Here is an 18,334-nt window from a genome sequence, read left to right on the forward strand (position 1 = left end):
TTAGTATTAGAGCTTGGCAGCCTGTAAATCCCATGAGCTCTCAGTCTCATGGGTCATGAGAGTTGCAAATGACACTTGCTTAGGAGAAAGGTGAAGGGTATTCTGTAACTCTAATGGTTCATACAGTTCTTGAACATGTACTGATTGCTAACAACTGCTGTCTCTCCCCCAGCCTACCCCACCGCCAATCTTTGTGCACAAGCACAATTTTGGACCCAGCTATTTGAATTTATTTATGCTTTTACACCTTCTTCCTTTCATAAAGATTTAAGCTGGTTTATGACTTGAGTTGAAACAAAGAAAAAAAGAGGAGACCTGAAATGGTCTGTCCCCTGCCAACCAGAAGCCTCCTGTGGTATCCAAACAGAATAGTTGCCTCAGTCTGTCAGCACTTCTGTCTTTGAAGGTGGTTTCTGCTTGAAAAGTGGTGACTATTAGCATAGCTTTGGGATAATTGCTTCTCCTTCCTCTCTTGGGATACATTTTTTTTTTTTTCCAGATACTTCCCTGTTCTTCTTGACTTTGTTTTTCCAGAAGATTCACCCTGTGATTAATATGTTTTGGGTACCCACTTGAACTTAACTGTGGGATTACCTAATTCTGGGGCACCTTCACCAGACCATCAGTGCTAAAGAGAGCAAAGGATCTTCTTGGTTAATAGAAAAAGCCACTGTGGAATGACTCTCAAAGTCCAGAAACATCCAGATTTTCTTTCAGTACTTTTTTCTGTTTGGAATAGCAGCTTTGCCTAGTATAGGGGAGGGAGGGGCTAGTTGGGAGGGCTTGTATTAAGGGATTCAGAAACAGGGGATTTAAGTGTGTCTTTTGTGTTTGCAAGGCACTAACACCACTCCCGTCTGTATTTAAATGCTGTCCCCAGGTTACGACTATGGCTATGTCTGCGTGGAGTTTTCACTCTTGGAAGATGCCATCGGATGCATGGAGGCCAACCAGGTTGCTTTATACTTCGGTCAAATGATGCTGGAAGGATATATTTTTTCTATATGGGGAGGGAGGGTTTCACATGATTGAACTTTGGAAAGGTACCAGAAATCTGTATTTGGAGCATACCACATTCCAACTAGAAAATGGTTGTAAGGAGAAACTCTAGAAGAGGCTGGGAAGGTTTCTTTAGAAGAGTTAATGGGCACAAGTATATTTTAAAAACTGGAGCCTAGTTGCAGTTGGACTAGATGCCAAAAACAGTAGATGGGCAAAAATGACAGGTCTGGAGTGCCTCCCTTTGGAGTGTGACTGATATGGAGAACCTAATGCAAAGAATAATCCTTGACTGTGTGTCATCTCAAGGATTTGCCTGGCACAGGAATTCTAGGTCAGTACTTACACCCAGACCTAGGGTGAAGACCACTGATGGCATCTCCTGTGACACTCAGGTCCTGCCTGCATGTGCTGCTTTCTCAAGAGGGCCATCGGGGAGGAGAGAGGAGTAGATTATTCCTGTGTATTGCATTCATCATGGTTCTTTACAAATTGGAGTTTCATACTCAAGTTCTTGGCTGCATATAGACTGAGCTGGTGAATCTGAATCTGGACTTCCCTTATGTTTGAAATATCTAGATGTAGGCAGCTTGCCACCTAGAGCTGTAATCTGGATCTTTAATAGTTTTGGAAGGAATTATGAAATGGGTAGAGTCCTTCTTGTCATGGTGTTCCCTTGGAGAAAGTTATTTTCTTTGTGGTGTCTTAGTTCCTCTGTCTGGGAGAAAGAAGCTTAATGATACTGTTTAATTTTTTTTTTTTTTTTTAATTTTTTTTTCCCAACGTTTATTTATTTTTGGGACAGAGAGAGACAGAGCATGAACGGGGGAGGGGCAGAGAGAGAGGGAGACACAGAGTCGGAAACAGGCTCCAGGCTCTGAGCCATCAGCCCAGAGCCTGACGCGGGGCTCGAGCTCACGGAGCGCGAGATCGTGACCTGGCTGAAGTCGGACGCTTAACCGACTGCGCCACCCAGGCGCCCCGATACTGTTTAATTTTTATGTACCCACTGCCTGTACTTAACAGTGTGAATCACAGCTGTATGCCCAAGATCTTAAGGCTCTGCCAGAGAAGAGTAGTAGTGCATGAGAACTCTTCTTCTCTTATAGCTTGATGGCCTTTCATCAGCTTTGTTCCATTCATCATGGCTCATGACACTTAACCTTTTCCCTTCTTTGGCCATGTTCTCCCCTTATGGGTATGGAGATGACATGCTGTAACCCTTTGGGAACAAGCACTAATTAGGGGAAACTTCATGTATCCATACCTATTGTTAGTAGTATAAATACTGTTAGATCCTCAGAAAATGACCGGATTAGGACCGTATCCCCTTGACAGAGTTCTTGTTGACTGATTTGTTCATTGCCCATCAATAAGCCAGTCATTTAATAGATGCTAATTATATGTTAGAAACTGTGCTACCTAATGATATTTTGAGAGAATGAAGATCCCAATCTTTCTGCTTATGGTCAAGTCCATTCTAATTGTCTGTCCTAATTTGAGAACACTCATTTAGTTTATGAACATCTTGTTCTCAGTGACTAATCATTAAGTCCTTTGCCACTGTGTTAAATAATACTGTGAGTGGTGGAAACATAAACGGGGGAGCCGTGGCAGATGCTATTCTTTTGTACCATTCTCCCAACTGTATGTGTTTCCTAGAAGAGTGTTACTTTTTATCAGAGTTATTTAATCTTTGATCTTAAAAAATAACAATATTGTGTCTTAATTGCCTTTTCCCTCTATCCCAACAAAAAATCCTGTCTGAAATTTCTAGCCCCTTGAAGAGAAATGTCAAATAGAATTAAGACAGCCTTCTTTAAAAACAGGGTTTATCCTGAGGCAGGGTTTCTTTTGGAGCCATATCTGGCAAAATGTGCATTTACACAAGCAGTATGGAGGGAGAGCAGCCTTTAGACATCTCTACTCCCAGCCTCCCCACACATTCTGTGAACATGCTTAGGGCTCCTAGATTAGATCCCTGATGACCAACCCTTGCCTAGTGAATGAGATACCAGAACAAAGGAAGAGGAGTGCCAAAATTCTTTTGGGGTGAAATAGGATGTTTTGACAGCCATCTTTATGCATATGGTATCATGAGGTACTCTGTGCAGCAGTACAAATAAGAGACAGCCTCTATCTTCCAGGAACTTGTAACAGACTAAGAAAGGTGACAGGCATTTTGGTATTCATAGATCCCATAGGGTATTCTCTCAAATACCAATTTTTTGTGTGATCTCGTTTTTAATATTCACTGGAGTTATTCCTTAATAAAGTAGCACCATATCCTTATTCAGTCAACTTCCTTTCCTAGCTTTTTATTCTTCCCCTAGTCATGGGACAGAGGGCATACTGCTTAGCACTGCCACACAACAGAATCCTCTCGCTGAACTGCATAGGTTTCACGATCCACTCAGCATCCTCCTAATGATCTTTAGCACAGCTCAGGGTATATGCAGGTCATTTTGGTGGAAATATTTTTTTTTAATTTTTTAATGTTTATTTACTTTTGAGAGAGAGAGGCAGACAGCATGAGTGGGGGAGGGGCAGAGAGAGAGGGAGACACAGGATCCGAAGCAGGCTCCAGGCCCTGAGCTGTCAGCACAGAGCCCGACATGGGGCTCAAACCCATGAACCACGAGATCGTGACCTGAGCCGAAGTCGGATGCTTAACGAACTGAGCTACCCAGGCGCCCCTGATGGAAAGATTTTTAAGAGTCGGATCTCCAGGGCATTTTTTTGTACCTATATAGTATAGCACAGCAAAGAGGAGTATAGGTTCTGCATTCAGATGTTACTTCTTAGGTGGGTTGTCTCTGGCAAGTTTCTTTACCTCCCTCAGCCTCAGTTCCCTCTGTAACCAGTACCTCATGGGGCTCTGGTGTGGACTCAGTGAGATCATACGTTCATGAATGCCTGCTGTGTGCCAGGCACTTTTCTCAACACTGGAGATGCTGCAGTAAACAAGATAGATTATATAACCTCTGTCTTAGTGTTTGAAGACAGAGCATAAGCAACTAGACAAATTTAAAATAATATATGATAGTCCTGAGTGCTGTAAAGATAACAGAGCAGGGTATTAAAGAATGCATGATGGGGGCAATTTTAGAAGGGGTAGTCAGGGAAGCTTCTTGAGTCACATTACATTTGGTGAATAATGTATACAGAACACTTAGCATAGAATCTGTTACCTAATAAGCATTTGAAATTAGATGATCATCTCCTCCTCCTACTCCCTCTCCCTTCTTCGTGTCAAGTAATTTTCAATCATAATTCTAGGAAAATAAATTTATTTCTTAAATATCTAGATATTCTTTAAGAAAATGGATGTGGTTCGGGGCGCCTGGGTGGCGCAGTCGGTTAAGCGTCCGACTTCAGCCAGGTCACGATCTCGTGGTCCGTGAGTTCGAGCCCCGCGTCGGGCTCTGTGCTGACTGCTCAGAGCCTGGAGCCTGTTTCCGATTCTGTGTCTCCCTCTCTCTCTGCCCCTCCCCCGTTCATGCTCTGTCTCTCTCTGTCCCAAAAATAAATAAACGTTGAAAAAAAAAAATTAAAAAAAAAAAGAAAATGGATGTGGTTCAAACTCCCAGTAACACAGTACAAAATCTTATGAGAGACATAAGTATGTGAGAGAAGTCCTCAGAGTGGATAAACCAAGTGTTTATGGAAGATGAATGTCTCTGTCTATTCATTCATTCTCCTACCCTCCAGGTTTTACTTTAGATCAAATTGGTACAGATTCTGAGTCACCATCTGCTGGGCACCTCTAAGTAGAATCTGTGTATATGCTTCTGAAGAGGTTTCTGTCAAATGTTTTGGGTTGGTATTTTTTGGTTTTTCTTATTGTTTTATAATTCTTTTTATCCTGATTCTTGATGTGAAATGTCTTTTATTTATCATTGACCGATACTTGCAAGTCTAGGGTAAGGGAGTAAAGGAAGCTTCTGCCAGCTTGCTTTGTCAAATATTGTGGAGTAAGTGTGCCTTAGAGAGGCAGGATGATAACCAAGGCCCCACTAGCCCTTTCCCAGCACCTTCGTGGAGGCATCAGACAGTAGGACACTCTGCAGCAGTACTGAGCATTGTGGTCAAGAGGACTCCTCAGGGCATCATTTAGCCAGCAGCTGTCTGGGGAAGTAATTTCCAGCAGAGGTCTGTCAGCTCATACCTTCACCTCTCTCTGTCTAGGAGATGTAGAAAGCCCGAAACACTGTGAGGCAGGGTTTTTTATTCCACCCCTACTGGGAAAGTTATTTCTAGCAGTGTCACTTACCCTGGGCTTTCTCTGTTGTCCAAGTCCCTGCAGGTTGAGGGTGAATATTACCTCCTCTTGCTGTGTGTGCCATTTCACTGGGACTTAAGGAAAGGTGTAAGAGCATGTGTTAGCATATCGAACCTTTTCATCAGTTACCTAGTTGTGAGTATACTAGCTCTTTCAAACTGTTGTCAGTTGGTCTAAAGGAATTAGCATTTCGTTTTCTTCAGTTAGTAGGTGTGGTGTTTGTTGCCTGTTCCCATTCAGCCAAATGTTTACTAGAATGCCCTTATAAAAGATAGCTTTGGAAGAATTCATTTCTCTGGAATTTTTACTCAACTTTTGTAGCATCATTGGCCTTCTTTAGCTGAAGATGACATGGCTGTATGACAGAATTAGCCTGACTTTATAAAATGCAAGGAAAAGATGCCATTATCACCTAACATGAAAATTCCTTCAGACTGGCATGGGGGGGTGGGGGTGGATGGAGGCTATAGAATACGTGAAGGTTTATGAGATACTGTTTTTTGTGTCAACAAAGTTAAGAGAATTTGGGTTTTAGAAGATACCAGGATGTCCAAGGTGTTTCTGAAGGTAATGTGAAGGAAGCCAAATCTTAAATGGTATCTGTCTTTATGATTAAAATGAGATCAATGGGGAAAGCTTGTTTAGGGGGATAGGAAGACTGTGGGGCTGATGGGAAAAAAAATGGGTGAAAACACCATTTGTTGGAATTTTATTCAAGTCGATAGCAATATTGTATGAAATACTCCGGTATTGAAGTTGTGTGCATTCCAAATAACAAAAAAGTATAATCTTATAAATTCCTGCAAGATTGTGGTGTTGTCTAAACCCACTCCCTAAATCTACTTCACTGAAGAGAATGTGGCACCCCAGCCAGAGCTCAGCTTTATAACTTGTGGTTGAATCATGCCATCTTCCTAGAAATATCAATTTCATTGCATTCTCCTGATTGCCCTCAGCAGAGGTTATTGGTGGGAAACAGAAAAGAAAATGCATTCTAAAATGAGTGTAAATCATTAGTTACTGAAGATTCTTGCTGTCAGGGTATTTAGAAGAATTACCTATCTAGTAATTGAGTCTTGGCTGGCATGAGGCAGTATATCCTAGTAGTCACATACATGAAGGCCCGACTGACTGCCTAGGGTTGCATCCCAGCTTCATCACCTTCTCCTGTGTGATTTGGACAAATAGCTTAATGTCCCTGTGTCTCCGTGTCCTCTCACACTTCTAGGAATTAAATGAGTTAATGCATGATTAGAACTGGGCCTGGCACACAGTGAATATTGAGTGTGTATTTATTATTATCACAGCAACTTCACATCTGAGTGGAACAAGAAAGTCTTAAGTTACAGTAGCCTCAGTCCGTCTGGGCTTTGTGGAGTAGCTAGCTAAAAAGGGATTTGGTGGCAGTGCGCAGGAGAATTATTTTTACATCAACAGTACTTCCCATTTAGCCTGTTGACTGGGACCGATTATCAGGGGACTGCCTCCAGGTCTTTTGAGGAGCTTCTGCTGCATTAGCCTTCAAATCTTAAATTCTCTCAAGAGAAAGAGCCAGAGATGCACCATATGAGGGACATAGAGTATAGTTAGACCACCCTAGAAATCCAGCCTGAGGCTTTAAAACCCTAAGCTCTGATGACCAGCCCCTGGCTTTGCCATATCTCAGACTTTCTACAATAATTGTAAAGGGTGTTTTGAAGTGGATTCAGTTTAATTTTCCTGAATCTTTTGGCAGTTTTAAGGGGGAACTTTCAGTGTGTCTCCTGTGATGAGGTTTATAATAATTTTTGTCATAAATATATATATCATGGCTCATTTCTGTGGTAATTTCTGTTCATTTCTTGAGGTAATTTAGTTCTTAATTTGTTCTAAATTGGGAATGTACCTATAGATTTCAACTTTGTTCTTTGATCTTGTCATCTCTTTCAGCTGATATTTTTAGTTAATGTTTGTACTTTTTATAAAAACGGGGTTGTGCAAAGTGCTGATTTTCAGCCTTGTGGCCTTTGGAACTTGATTACAGTTATTGAAAAAAAAACAATATGTATATTCTAAATAACTAGCTCAGGGGTTATACAAAAGCACAGTTCAGTTTGTGATCTTGATTATAACTTTGGTTTATGATTTTGTATACCTCCAGAGAGTATAGGGTTAGGAGCACTGAGAGATTTAGAATTCCAGCTTTGTCACTTCCTAGTTCATTTGTAACTTCATAATCTTAGTGTCTCATCTGTAAGATGGAGGGATAATCACAGTACCCACCTCAGAGCAGTTGTGAGATTAATTGCGTGTGAAATGCTTGGTATAGTGGCCAGCGTGTGGTGCGTGCTTACTACCAGAAGAGGTACTGAAGAGAGTGATTCTATAACACTAGACCCTGCTTGGTTGTCCTCCTTTTCCTTGGCTACTTATCCACCTCTTGGGACTCAGGGATGCCTGAGAAGTGGTATTGCTGCTTTGGGTGGCACCTAGATCTTTGGCAACCAGTTCTGATGGTGGTTGAGACTAGGATGCATAGACTGAAAGCATCTGCGGGATGATTGCACAGGTGTCCAGGTATGTGAGGGAAGAGGACCATGGCCACACCACCACTCCCATGGGTGGGGAGCCTTGTTTCTGAGGCTAGCTAGCATTACTGCTAGTTCTCCCATTACAGAATTCTCTTAGGCTACAGGTAACATTCAATGTTAGTAGGCATCTTGTCCATCTTGATGAACCTGAAGGTTACAAAGAGTCTTTGTGTCTCATTCTCCCTAGGCCAAGTGTTCGGATGCTGTCATTCCACCTTCTAACTTATTTACATATGAGATAAATATATATTCTATATAATATGTATTTATTATTGAGAACATTGATGGTATGACTGATAATCATGGATAAGCTTATCTAGATAAATAATTTTTAATCTCACAATGTGAGATTAGCAAAGCTAACATTGTATACTAATGATGTGTATTTTTCCAAATTCTATGACTACGTGAAATTTGTGTTTAATCTGCATAAATGCTATTTTCGAAGGAAAATCAATAGAGGAAGAAGCTTATCACAGAAAGTAGATGATTGGTTTTACCAGCCACTTAGGGGGAAGTGCTCTCAAGAGGGAATAGTGAGTTGGGATGCCTGGGTGGCTTAGTTAAGTATCAGACTTTAGCTCAGGTCATGATCTCACGGTTTGTGAGTTTGAGCCCCACATCAGCCTCTCCACTGTCAGCATGGTGCCCACTTTGGATCCTTTGTCTCCTTCTCTCTGTGCCTCTCCCCTGCTCATGGTTTCTCTCTCTCTCAAAAATAAGCATTTAAAAAAACAAAGGAATGGTGAGTGACTGCTAATGGGTAATAGGGTGATGAAATGTTCTAGAATTAGTAGTAATTGTTGACCAACCTTGTGGATATACTAAACCCATTGCATTGTATAAAGCACAATAAAAGAGTGAATTTGGGGTGTCCAGGTGGCTTAGTTGGTTAAGCATCCAGCTTTGGCTCAGGTCATGATCAAGCCCCACATTGGACTCTGCTGAAGGCTCAGAGCCTGGATTCTGCATCAGATTCAGTGTCTCCCTCTCTTTTTGCCCCTCCCCCACTCACTCTGTCTCTCTCAAAAATGAATAAGTAAACATTAAAAATTTTTTTTAAAAGAGTGAATTTTATGGTATGTGAACTGTCTCTCAATTAAAAAAAAAGTATTTAAACTTAGCATGGGAATTAGTTCAGGGTCCCAGTCCAATGGGAATGAGTGCAGCTCTAAAAATAAAATACAGATTAGATTCATTTACCAAAAAAGAAGAGTGTATATAATTTTGTGTGAAAGCTAGAGACTTAGAATTTCATTCTTAAAATGTAAAAGAATTTCTTTGCTAATGGTATAAGCTTACCACAGAAGAACACTTAGGCTGAAAATCTGAAAGCTGACGGTTGGAATTGATAACAAACCCCATTTGAAGTGGCCACATGGCTTGTGCACAGTAGTTGTTCAGTAGAGTTGAGTGGGCTTTCTGCTTTAGTATGCATACAGTTAGAAATTCATGAAAGGACTGTTTGAAGTAGATTTGAAATAAAAGTGCCATTTAGGAGGCACCTGGGTGGGTCACTTGGTTAAGCATTTGACTTTGACTCAGGTCACGATCTCACGGTTTGTGGGTTTGAGCCCCATGTTGGGCTCTGTGCAGACAGCTCAGAGCCTGGAACCTGCTTTGGATTCTGTGTCTCCCTCTCTCTCAGCCCCTCCCTCGCACTTGCTGTCTGTCTGTCTGTCTGTCTCTGTCTCTCTCTCTCTCAAAGATAAATATACATTTTTAAAAAATGTCATTTAGAAAATCCGTGGACTACTTTTTAGAGGCAGTATTCCTGTAACCGGATGATTAGTAGGTACCAATGTGGATCTTTACTATTTTCCTGGAATTTTTAACCAGAGCTCAAAGTGAGGGTGAGGGTTGGGGGCAGAGGACCAGATCCCAGCTGGAATAGGTTCCTTTCCTGTATATCTTTCTTAGAGGTTTCTTTCCAGCAGCATTGATATTGTGATTGTCATCTTTGATCTCTAGTACGAGGGGAATTACAGGGGTCGTTTTTTGTTTTTGTTTTTTTGAAAAAGAATTACTGTGATAATTTAGATACCATAGAATTCACTCATTTTAAGTGTACAATTCAATAACTTTTAATAAGTTCACCCAGTGTGCCTCTATCATCATAGCCTAGTGTTAGAACATCTCCAATAAGATCACTGTTTGAGGTTCATTTTTTTTAATGATTTCAGACTCATTGAAATGTTACAAAAACAATGCAAAGACTTGCTTTATGCTTTGTACTCTTATTCATCAAATGTTAACATTTTACCACATTTGAATGCAGAGATTTTTGAATAGTAGTGGCCCCTTCTTTTGGAAAGAGGCATCCTTTGACTTGTCCTTCCCCCAGACCCTCTTTTGGTAGTTGGAGGTGCTCTTTGGTAGGGCAAGGTATGTGAAGGTCTGGTGGGTTGAGTAGATGCTTTGGAAGATGTTTGGGGCTTAAGCCATCTTACCAGTGCTTCCAAGAAGGTCCCCTGCTGAGCACGGGCTGAGGTTGGGGTTGAGGTTGAGGGATGAGAAATAGGGCCAGATTCAAATGTCCCACTCTTGGGCACTGTGAGGTTTTTGTGGAGCTTTTCAGTAAACCAACAAATGTGTTTCCCCCATGTAAGAGCTGGCATTTGGATGCCTGATACTCAAAGAGAGACTACATGCTAATCAGCATTAAACCAAGAAGCAATAGCAGCCAGGGAAAAGGGGACACAAAGTTACCTGCACTGGCTTGATAATGTTTTTGCAAAACAGTGGTTCTTAACAGTGGGGGAATGGTGGGGGAAACAGTGTTGACTCCCTTTCCACCCCTCCCCAACCATTGGACAGTTGGCAATTCTGGAGACATTTTTGTTGTTGCTACTGGCATCTATAGGGTAGAGGCCGGGAATGCTGCTAAATATCCTAAAACGCACAGGACAGCCCCCATATGACTTAATCTGCCTCCAACTGTCAACAATAGTTCTGAGGTTGAGTAACCCCGATTTAAAGGGATAGGAATTGTGGTTAGCCAAAGAGAAAACGATCCATCTTGCCATGGATTGTCTCTTAATGAGTCTTTCTCCTTGCCTTCCTCCTGATCCTAACAGAGTGGGGAGTGATTGGTGGGGTTAGAAATGTAGCAAGAGTGCAGACACTGCTCCTGTTCTCCCTCCAGACTTGCATTCCCAAGCCTAGCTTGTGCCCTTGGGAGAGGAACTTTAGAATAAGACCTGTTGGGGGCACCTGGGTGGCTCGGTCGGTTAAGTATCCAACTTCGGCTCAGGTCATGATCTCAGAGTTCATGAGTTCAAGCCCCATGTCGGGCTCTGTGCTGACAACTCAGAGCCTGGAGCCTGATTCGGATTCTTTGTCTCCCTCTCTCTCTGCCCCTCCCCCGCTCATGCTCTGTCTCTCTCTCTCTCAAAAGTAAATAAACATTAAAAAAAAATTTTTTTTTTTTTTAATTAGAAGAAACTTTCACAGAGCCATATAACTGGGGCCAGTGTACTGAACTAGTTATACAGACAAAACTCAAAATAAAAGATGCATATATTTTATCTTAATATAATAGCACTTTGCTGTAAACGGCACCTGCTTTGCTGGGTAATACTGACTGATCTGTCTGGAATCACATTGGAAATATCAGAAGCAACTCATGATGACTTTTGTTAACATGGTGAATTTTGAGCACCCACCATATGCAAGGTCCTAGGCTAGGTGGTATATATTTAATAATGAATAAGATGGGCACGTCTCCTTAGGTTCTAGTGGGATGAGGCTATTTCAAAGTTTTTAATTTTGGTGGGCATCTGGGTGCCCGCTGTCAACACAGAGCCTGCTTCAGATCCTCTGTCCCCCTTTCTCTGACCCTTCCCCACTCGTGCACGCTCGCTCTCTCTCAAAAATAAACAGTTTTAAAAAGTTTTTAATTTTTTAGGACTTCCATTTTGGAATAATTCCAGACAATAAACAAATAAGTAAATGAATAAATACATATATTTTAAAAAGGAAAAAAAAAAAAAGGAATACCAGATACTCTTTACTCCTACATTTCATAGTACAGTCATCACAACCAGGAAGTTAACATAGGTATAATATTATCTGCAGAATTTTGTCAGATTTTGCCAGTTGTTCCGCTGTCTTTTTTCTGGTTTAGTATGCAATCCAGGATCACATGTTATCCTATCCTTTTTTTCTCTGTGACATTTTCTCAGTCTTTGTCTTTCATGACCTTAATTCTGAAGAGTTACATTGTAGGACATCTCTCAGTTTGGATTTGTCTATTTTCTTATGAAATTCAAGTTAATACATTTTTAGCAAGAATACCACAGGTGTTGGGGCACCTGGGTGGCTTAGTCGGTTAAGTGTCTGACTTCAGCTCAGGTCATGATCTCATCATTTGTGAGTTCAAGCCCTGCATTGGGCTCTGCGCTGAGAATCTCCGCTTGAGATTCTCTCTCTTTCCCTCTCTCTGCCCCTACTCCACTTGCTCTCTCTCTCTCTCAAAATAAATAAACTTAAAAAAGAAAACCACAGGGGCGCCTGGGTGGCGCAGTCGGTTAAGTGTCCGACTTCAGCCAGGTCACGATCTCGCGATCCGTGAGTTCGAGCCCCGCGTCGGGCTCTGGGCTGATGGCTCAGAGCCCGGAGCCTGTTTCCAATTCTGTGTCTCCCTCTCTCTCTGCCCCTCCCCCATTCATGCTTTGTCTCTCTGTGTCCCAAAAATAAATAAAAATGTTGAAGAAAAAAAAAAATTAAAAAAAAAAAAAAAAACCACAGGTGATGTGGGGTCTTTCCATTACTACTGATGTTAACTTAGACCATTTGGGTAAGGTGGTGTTTCTCTACTATAAAGTTGCTATTTTAGGTATAATTAACTTAATAATTAACTAATTAAGTGTCTTATAGGGCATACTTTGAGATTATATAAATGTTCTGCTTCTCAGTATACCCTTTTCACTTAATTATAGCATTCACTGATGATTCTTGTAACAGTTACTACTGTGGGGTTTGTGTAACGGTAATTCTCTATTTCTGTCATTCTTTACGTATTTGTTAGAATTCTTTTATGAGAAAGAACCATCCCTTCTCCCTTATAAAACTCTGATTTCATAACGATAATTCCAATTCCGGTTCAGTATCACAGTTCTCCAGCTTTACCCCAATCTGAATTAATTCCTTTCCCTAACAGTGAAAATCTTAGGTCTCATTATCCGCAATGTATTTACTTATTTGCTCAGTCCTAGAGTATACATAAAGTAGTTTCAGAATTGTTTGTTCATACCCCTGTGAAAAACTAGAGTACAGTACTTCAGGACAGTTCTTTTTGTTATCAGCCTGTGAGTATGTAATCAAAATTCTGTGTTCCAAAGTTACCTAGGTTAGTTCTTCACCACCTCATCGACTCTTGAGTATGTTGTTATTCGCTCTGTAGAAAAAGTGGAGAACACAAGTTAAAGAAAAGAGTTAACATTTCCAATAAACTCTGTCCTGCTGTTATTCTTTTTCTCAGTGTTCTTTATCAAGTTGAAGAGGTTCCATTTATTCCTACTTTGCTGAGAGTTTTTATCATAAACATGTGTTGGATTTTGTCCAGTGTTTTTTCTGCATCTAATGATAGGACTATGTGATTTTTTTTCTTCTTTAGCCTGTTGATGTCATGGAGTACATAAATGGTTTTTGAAAGTTGAACCTGGCCTGCATACCTGGAATAAAGCCCAATTGGTTACGGTGCATAATTTTTTTTCATGTTTATTGATTTATTTTGAGACAGTGAATGAGAGTGTGTGTGTAGCGGGAGATGGGCAGAGAGAATCCCACGCAGGCTCTGCACTGTCAGCTCAGAGCTCCACGCAGGGCTGGATCTCACAAACTGTGAGATCATGACTTGAACCCAAATCAAGAGTTGGTCGCTTGGGGCATCTAGGTGGCTCAGTCAGTTAAGCATCTGACTTCGGCTCAGGTCATGATCCCGAGGTTTGTGGGTTTGAGCCCGGTGTCTGGCTCTGTGCTGACAGCTTGGAGCCTGCTCCCTGCTTGTGTGCGTTCCCTCCCTCCCTCCCTCCCTCCCTCCCTCCCTCCCTCTCTCTCTCTCTCTCTCTCTCTCAAAAATAAACTTAAAAAAAAAAGAGAGAGAGAGACACTTAACTGACTGAGCCACCCAGGTGCCCCAGTATAATTCTTTTTATGCGTAGTTTGTTTTGATTTGATGTTACTCTGTTGAGGATTTTGCATTATCATGGAGATAATTGATCCGTGGTTCTTTTCTTGTAGTGTCTTTGTCTGATTTTGGTAATGGGTGTTGCCTGCTACATAGAATGAGTTAGCAAGTATTCTTTCTACTTCTATCTTCTGGAAGAGATTGTAGAAAGTTAGTGTAATTTCTTTCTTAAATGTTTGGGTGGCTTCATCAGTGAACCCATCTGGGCTTGGTGCTTTCAATTTTGGAAGATTATTAATTAACCAATTTCTTTAATAGATATAGGTCTATCCAGATTGTCTTTTCCTTTTTTTTTTCTTTTAATGTTTATTTATTTATTTATTTACTTACTTATTTTGAGCAGGAGTGCGTGTGCATGAGCACGAGTGGGGAGAGGCAAGAGTGAGTCCCAGGTTCTGCGTAGTCAGTGCGGAGCCTGACAGGGTGCTCGAACCCACCAACCGTGAGATCATGATCTGAGCCGAATCAAGAGTCAGATGCTTAACCTACTGAGCTGCCTGTCTTTTCCTTTTTGTATGAGTTTTGGCAGATTGGGTTTTTTTTGAGAATTAGACTTTTTCATCTAGGTTATCAATTTTGTTGGGCATACAATTATTCATAACATTCCTTTATTATTTTAATGTTCAGGAAGTCAGCAGTGATGGCCCCTATTTCATTTTTAAAGTTTTATTTAACTGGGGCACCTGGGTGGCTCAGTCAGTTGAGCGACTGACTTCGGCTCAGGTCATGACCTCCCGCTCTTTGAGTTCCAGCCCCGCATCGGGCTCTGTGCTGACAGCTCAGAGCCTGGAGCCTGCTTCAGATTCTGTGTCTTCCTCTCTCTCTGGACCTCCCCCATTCATGCTCTGTCTCTCTCTGTCTCAAAAATAAATAAACGTTAAAAGTTTTATTTAAGTGATCTCTATACCCAGTGTGGGGCTTGAACTTCACCCTGAGATCAAGAGTCACATGCTCTTCCTACATATCCAGCCAGGTGCCCCTCTGCTCTAATTTTTATCATTTCTTTTCTTCTGCTTACTTTGGATTTAATTTGTTTTTCTTTTTCTAGTTTCCTGAAGTGGAAGCTTAGGTTATTCATTTTAGATATTCCCTTTTTTTTATTATGTGCATTCAGTGCTTTACATTTCCCTCTAAGCACAACTTTCACTGCATCCCACAAATTTGGTTGTGTTTACAATTTCAGTTAGTTTAAAAAAAAATTCTTGAGAGATTACTTCTTTCCCCCTGTGTTACTTAGAAATGTGTTGTTTAATCTCCAAGTATTGGGAGATTTATACCTGTGTTTGTTATTGATTTTTATTTTAATTCTTTTGTGGTCTGAGAGCATACATTGTATAATTTTCTATTTTAAATTTGTTAAGGTGTGCTTTAGGGCCCAGAATGTTCCATATGAGCTTGAGAAGAATGTGTACCTTCTCTTGTTAGATGACCTATTCTGTAAATACTGATTAGACTACTGCCGTTATTTTGATGTTTGCCTTTCCCGATTTTTCTGTGCACATATCATCTGTGATCACTATATTTACAAAGTAGGATAGTCTTGTGCATATGATTTATAATCTTTTTATTTCAAGTATTGTGAACATATTTCCTTGTCATTAAATACATTTTTATCACATCATTTTTGTTGGCGATATAATGCTCCATGGTTTAGATCACCATGATTTAACTAGTTCTTCATTTGACATTTTGAGGACTTTATTTTTATTAAATAATCCTGTCATGAATACCCCCATAGCTAAATAGTCACACATCCTTCATTACTTAAGTGAATTTCCTCTAGGTAAACTTGTCAGATTAAGCGGTAAACATGTTTTATGACTTGTTCAATGTAGTCAGACTGCCATCTAGAAGTTTCCTGATTTATTCTTCTATCAGCAATGTTTGATTGTACCTATCCTCCCTGCATCCCAACCAGTGCCAAGCATTAATAACAGTATTTATACTGCTTAGTGGTACATGGGTATTTGTTATTGTATTCTCTGATTTTGTGTGTGTGTGTTAGAAACATTTCATATCTGGCCATTTGCAGCAATGCGTATGGAACTGGAGGGTATTATGCTAAGTGAAATAAGTCAGGCAGAGAAAGACAGATACCATATGTTTTCACTCATGTGGATCCTGAGAAACTTAACAGAAGACCATGGGGGAGGGTACGGGGGGAGCAGAGAAAAAAGTTAACAGAGAGGGAGGGAGGCAAACCATAAGAGACTCTTAAATAACTGAGAACAGGGGCGCCCGGGTGGCTCAGTCAGTTGAGCGTCTGATTTCGGCTCAGGTCATGATCTCGCAGTTTGTGAGTTCGAGCCCCGTGTCGGGCTCTGTGCTGACAGCTCAGACCCTGGAGCCCGTTTCAGATTCTGTGTCTCCCTCTCTGCCCCTCCCCTGCTCATGCTCTGTCTCTCTCTGTCTCTCAAAAATGAATAAACGTTAATAAAAATCTTAAAAAAAAAATACTGAGAACAAACTGAGGGTTGATGGGGGGTGGGGGAGAAGGGAAAGTGGGTGATGGGTATTGAGGAGGGCACCTGTTGGGATGAGCACTGGGTGTTATATAGAAACCAATTTGACAATAAATTATATTAAAAAAAGAACATTTCATATCTTTTAAAAATGTTGCCAGTGTTGGGGTACCTGGGTGGCTCAGTCAGTTAAGTGTCCAGCTCTTGGTTTCAGCTCAGGTCATGATCTCACAGTTTGTGAATTTGAGCCCTGCATCAGGCTCTGCATTGACAGCATGGAGCCTGCTTGGGATTCTCTCTCTCCCTCTATATCTGCCCCTCCCCTGCACGTACCCCCTCCCTCCCTCCCTCCCTCCCTCCCTCCCTCCCTCTCTCTCTCTCTCTCCCCCCCTCCCTCCTTCCCTCCATCCCTCCCTCTCTTTCTGTCTCTCTCAAAATAAATAAGTAAACTTTTTTTTTTTTAATTTTTTTTTTCAACGTTTTATTTATTTTTGGGACAGAAAGAGACAGAGCATGAACGGGGGAGGGGCAGAGAGAGAGGGAGACACAGACTCGGAAACAGGCTCCAGGCTCTGAGCCATCAGCCCAGAGCCCGACGCGGGGCTCGAACTCACGGACCGCGAGATCGTGACCTGGCTGAAGTCGGACGCTTAACCGACTGCGCCACCCAGGCGCCCCAATAAGTAAACTTTTAAAAAAATAAAAATAAGAAAAAGAATGTTGCCAGTGTAGCAAAGGGAATGATTTGATTTTCCTCTCTTAGGTTGTTAGTGAGATAGAACATTTTTACATTTGATTACTAGTTATTTGTATTTCTTTTATAAGTTGTTGGTTCTTGATACATATTCAGCTAAAAGAGAAAAGGCAGAACATCTTAGTTACTGTGTCTAGTCTTAAGGTAAATACGTAGGGAACATCTGCTAGACTTTTTTGAAATGCTGAAAATTAGTATATTACCTGAATATGAGATAGGGTTACCTAAGAACTTACCCCTCAGAAAAGATTTTTTTTTTTTTTTTTTTTTTTAAGATCTTACAGTCTTTGCTGTTCTGGAGTCTTCCCAATTCTTTTGAGTCACAAAGTATTATTTGAGGACGATGTATTAATCACCCACTTAAGCCCATTCTAATTTTAGATTCTGATGTTTTAAAGAAGTAAAGAAATTTTAAAATTTCAGTGATGATTCTGAGGTTATAATCACACAGAATGTTGGATAACTTTTTTTTTAAGTTTATTTGTTTTGAGAGAGAGTGTGAGTGGGGGAGAGGCAGAGAAAGAGGGAGCAGCATATCTGAAGCGGGCTCTATGCTGACAGCAGAAAGCCATATGTGGGGCTCAAACTCAAGAACCACAAGATCATGACCTGAGCTGAAGTCAGACACTTAACCGGCTGAGGCACCCAGGCGCCCCTTGGATAACATTTTTTCAACGTTTATTTATTTTTTGGGACAGAGAGAGACAGAGCATGAACGGGGGAGGGGCAGAGAGAGAGGGAGACACAGAATCGGAAACAGGCTCCAGGCTCTGAGCCATCAGCCCAGAGCCTGACGCGGGGCTCGAACTCACAGACCGCGAGATCGTGACCTGGCTGAAGTCGGACGCTTAACCGACTGCGCCACCCAGGCGCCCCCCTTGGATAACATTTTTAATAAAAGAAGTATTCAGGGGGTGCCTGGGTGGCTTAGTTGGTTGGGCATCTGATTTCTGCTCAGGTCATGATCTCACAGCTTGTGAGTTCGAGCCCAACGTCGGGCTCTGTGCTGACAGCTCAGAGCCTGGATCCTGCTTCAGATTCTCTCTCTCTCTCTCTCTCTCTCTCTCTCTCTCTCTC

The 18,334-nt window shown here is 41.3% G+C and overlaps 1 protein-coding gene across 12 annotated transcripts in view; it reads left to right on the forward strand.

The window, feature by feature from the left end:
- Positions 1-18,334, forward strand: part of RBM6 (RNA binding motif protein 6) — a 104,982-nt gene that overhangs the window by 46,848 nt on the left and 39,800 nt on the right. For 9 of the 12 annotated variants that reach the window (XM_030306814.2, XM_030306815.1, XM_030306813.1 and 6 more), the window contains one exon: positions 881-954. The exons of 2 other annotated variants lie outside the window; for them this stretch is intronic. In XM_030306814.2, the coding sequence (XP_030162674.1) occupies positions 881-954 (74 nt within the window). Of the gene's footprint in view, positions 1-879; positions 955-18,334 lie in introns of those variants that run through there. One more of the 12 variants, XM_030306821.1, reaches the window with a different exon arrangement.

This window comes from Lynx canadensis, chromosome A2, assembly GCF_007474595.2.
Source record: "Lynx canadensis isolate LIC74 chromosome A2, mLynCan4.pri.v2, whole genome shotgun sequence".
Taxonomy (NCBI): domain Eukaryota; kingdom Metazoa; phylum Chordata; class Mammalia; order Carnivora; family Felidae; genus Lynx; species Lynx canadensis.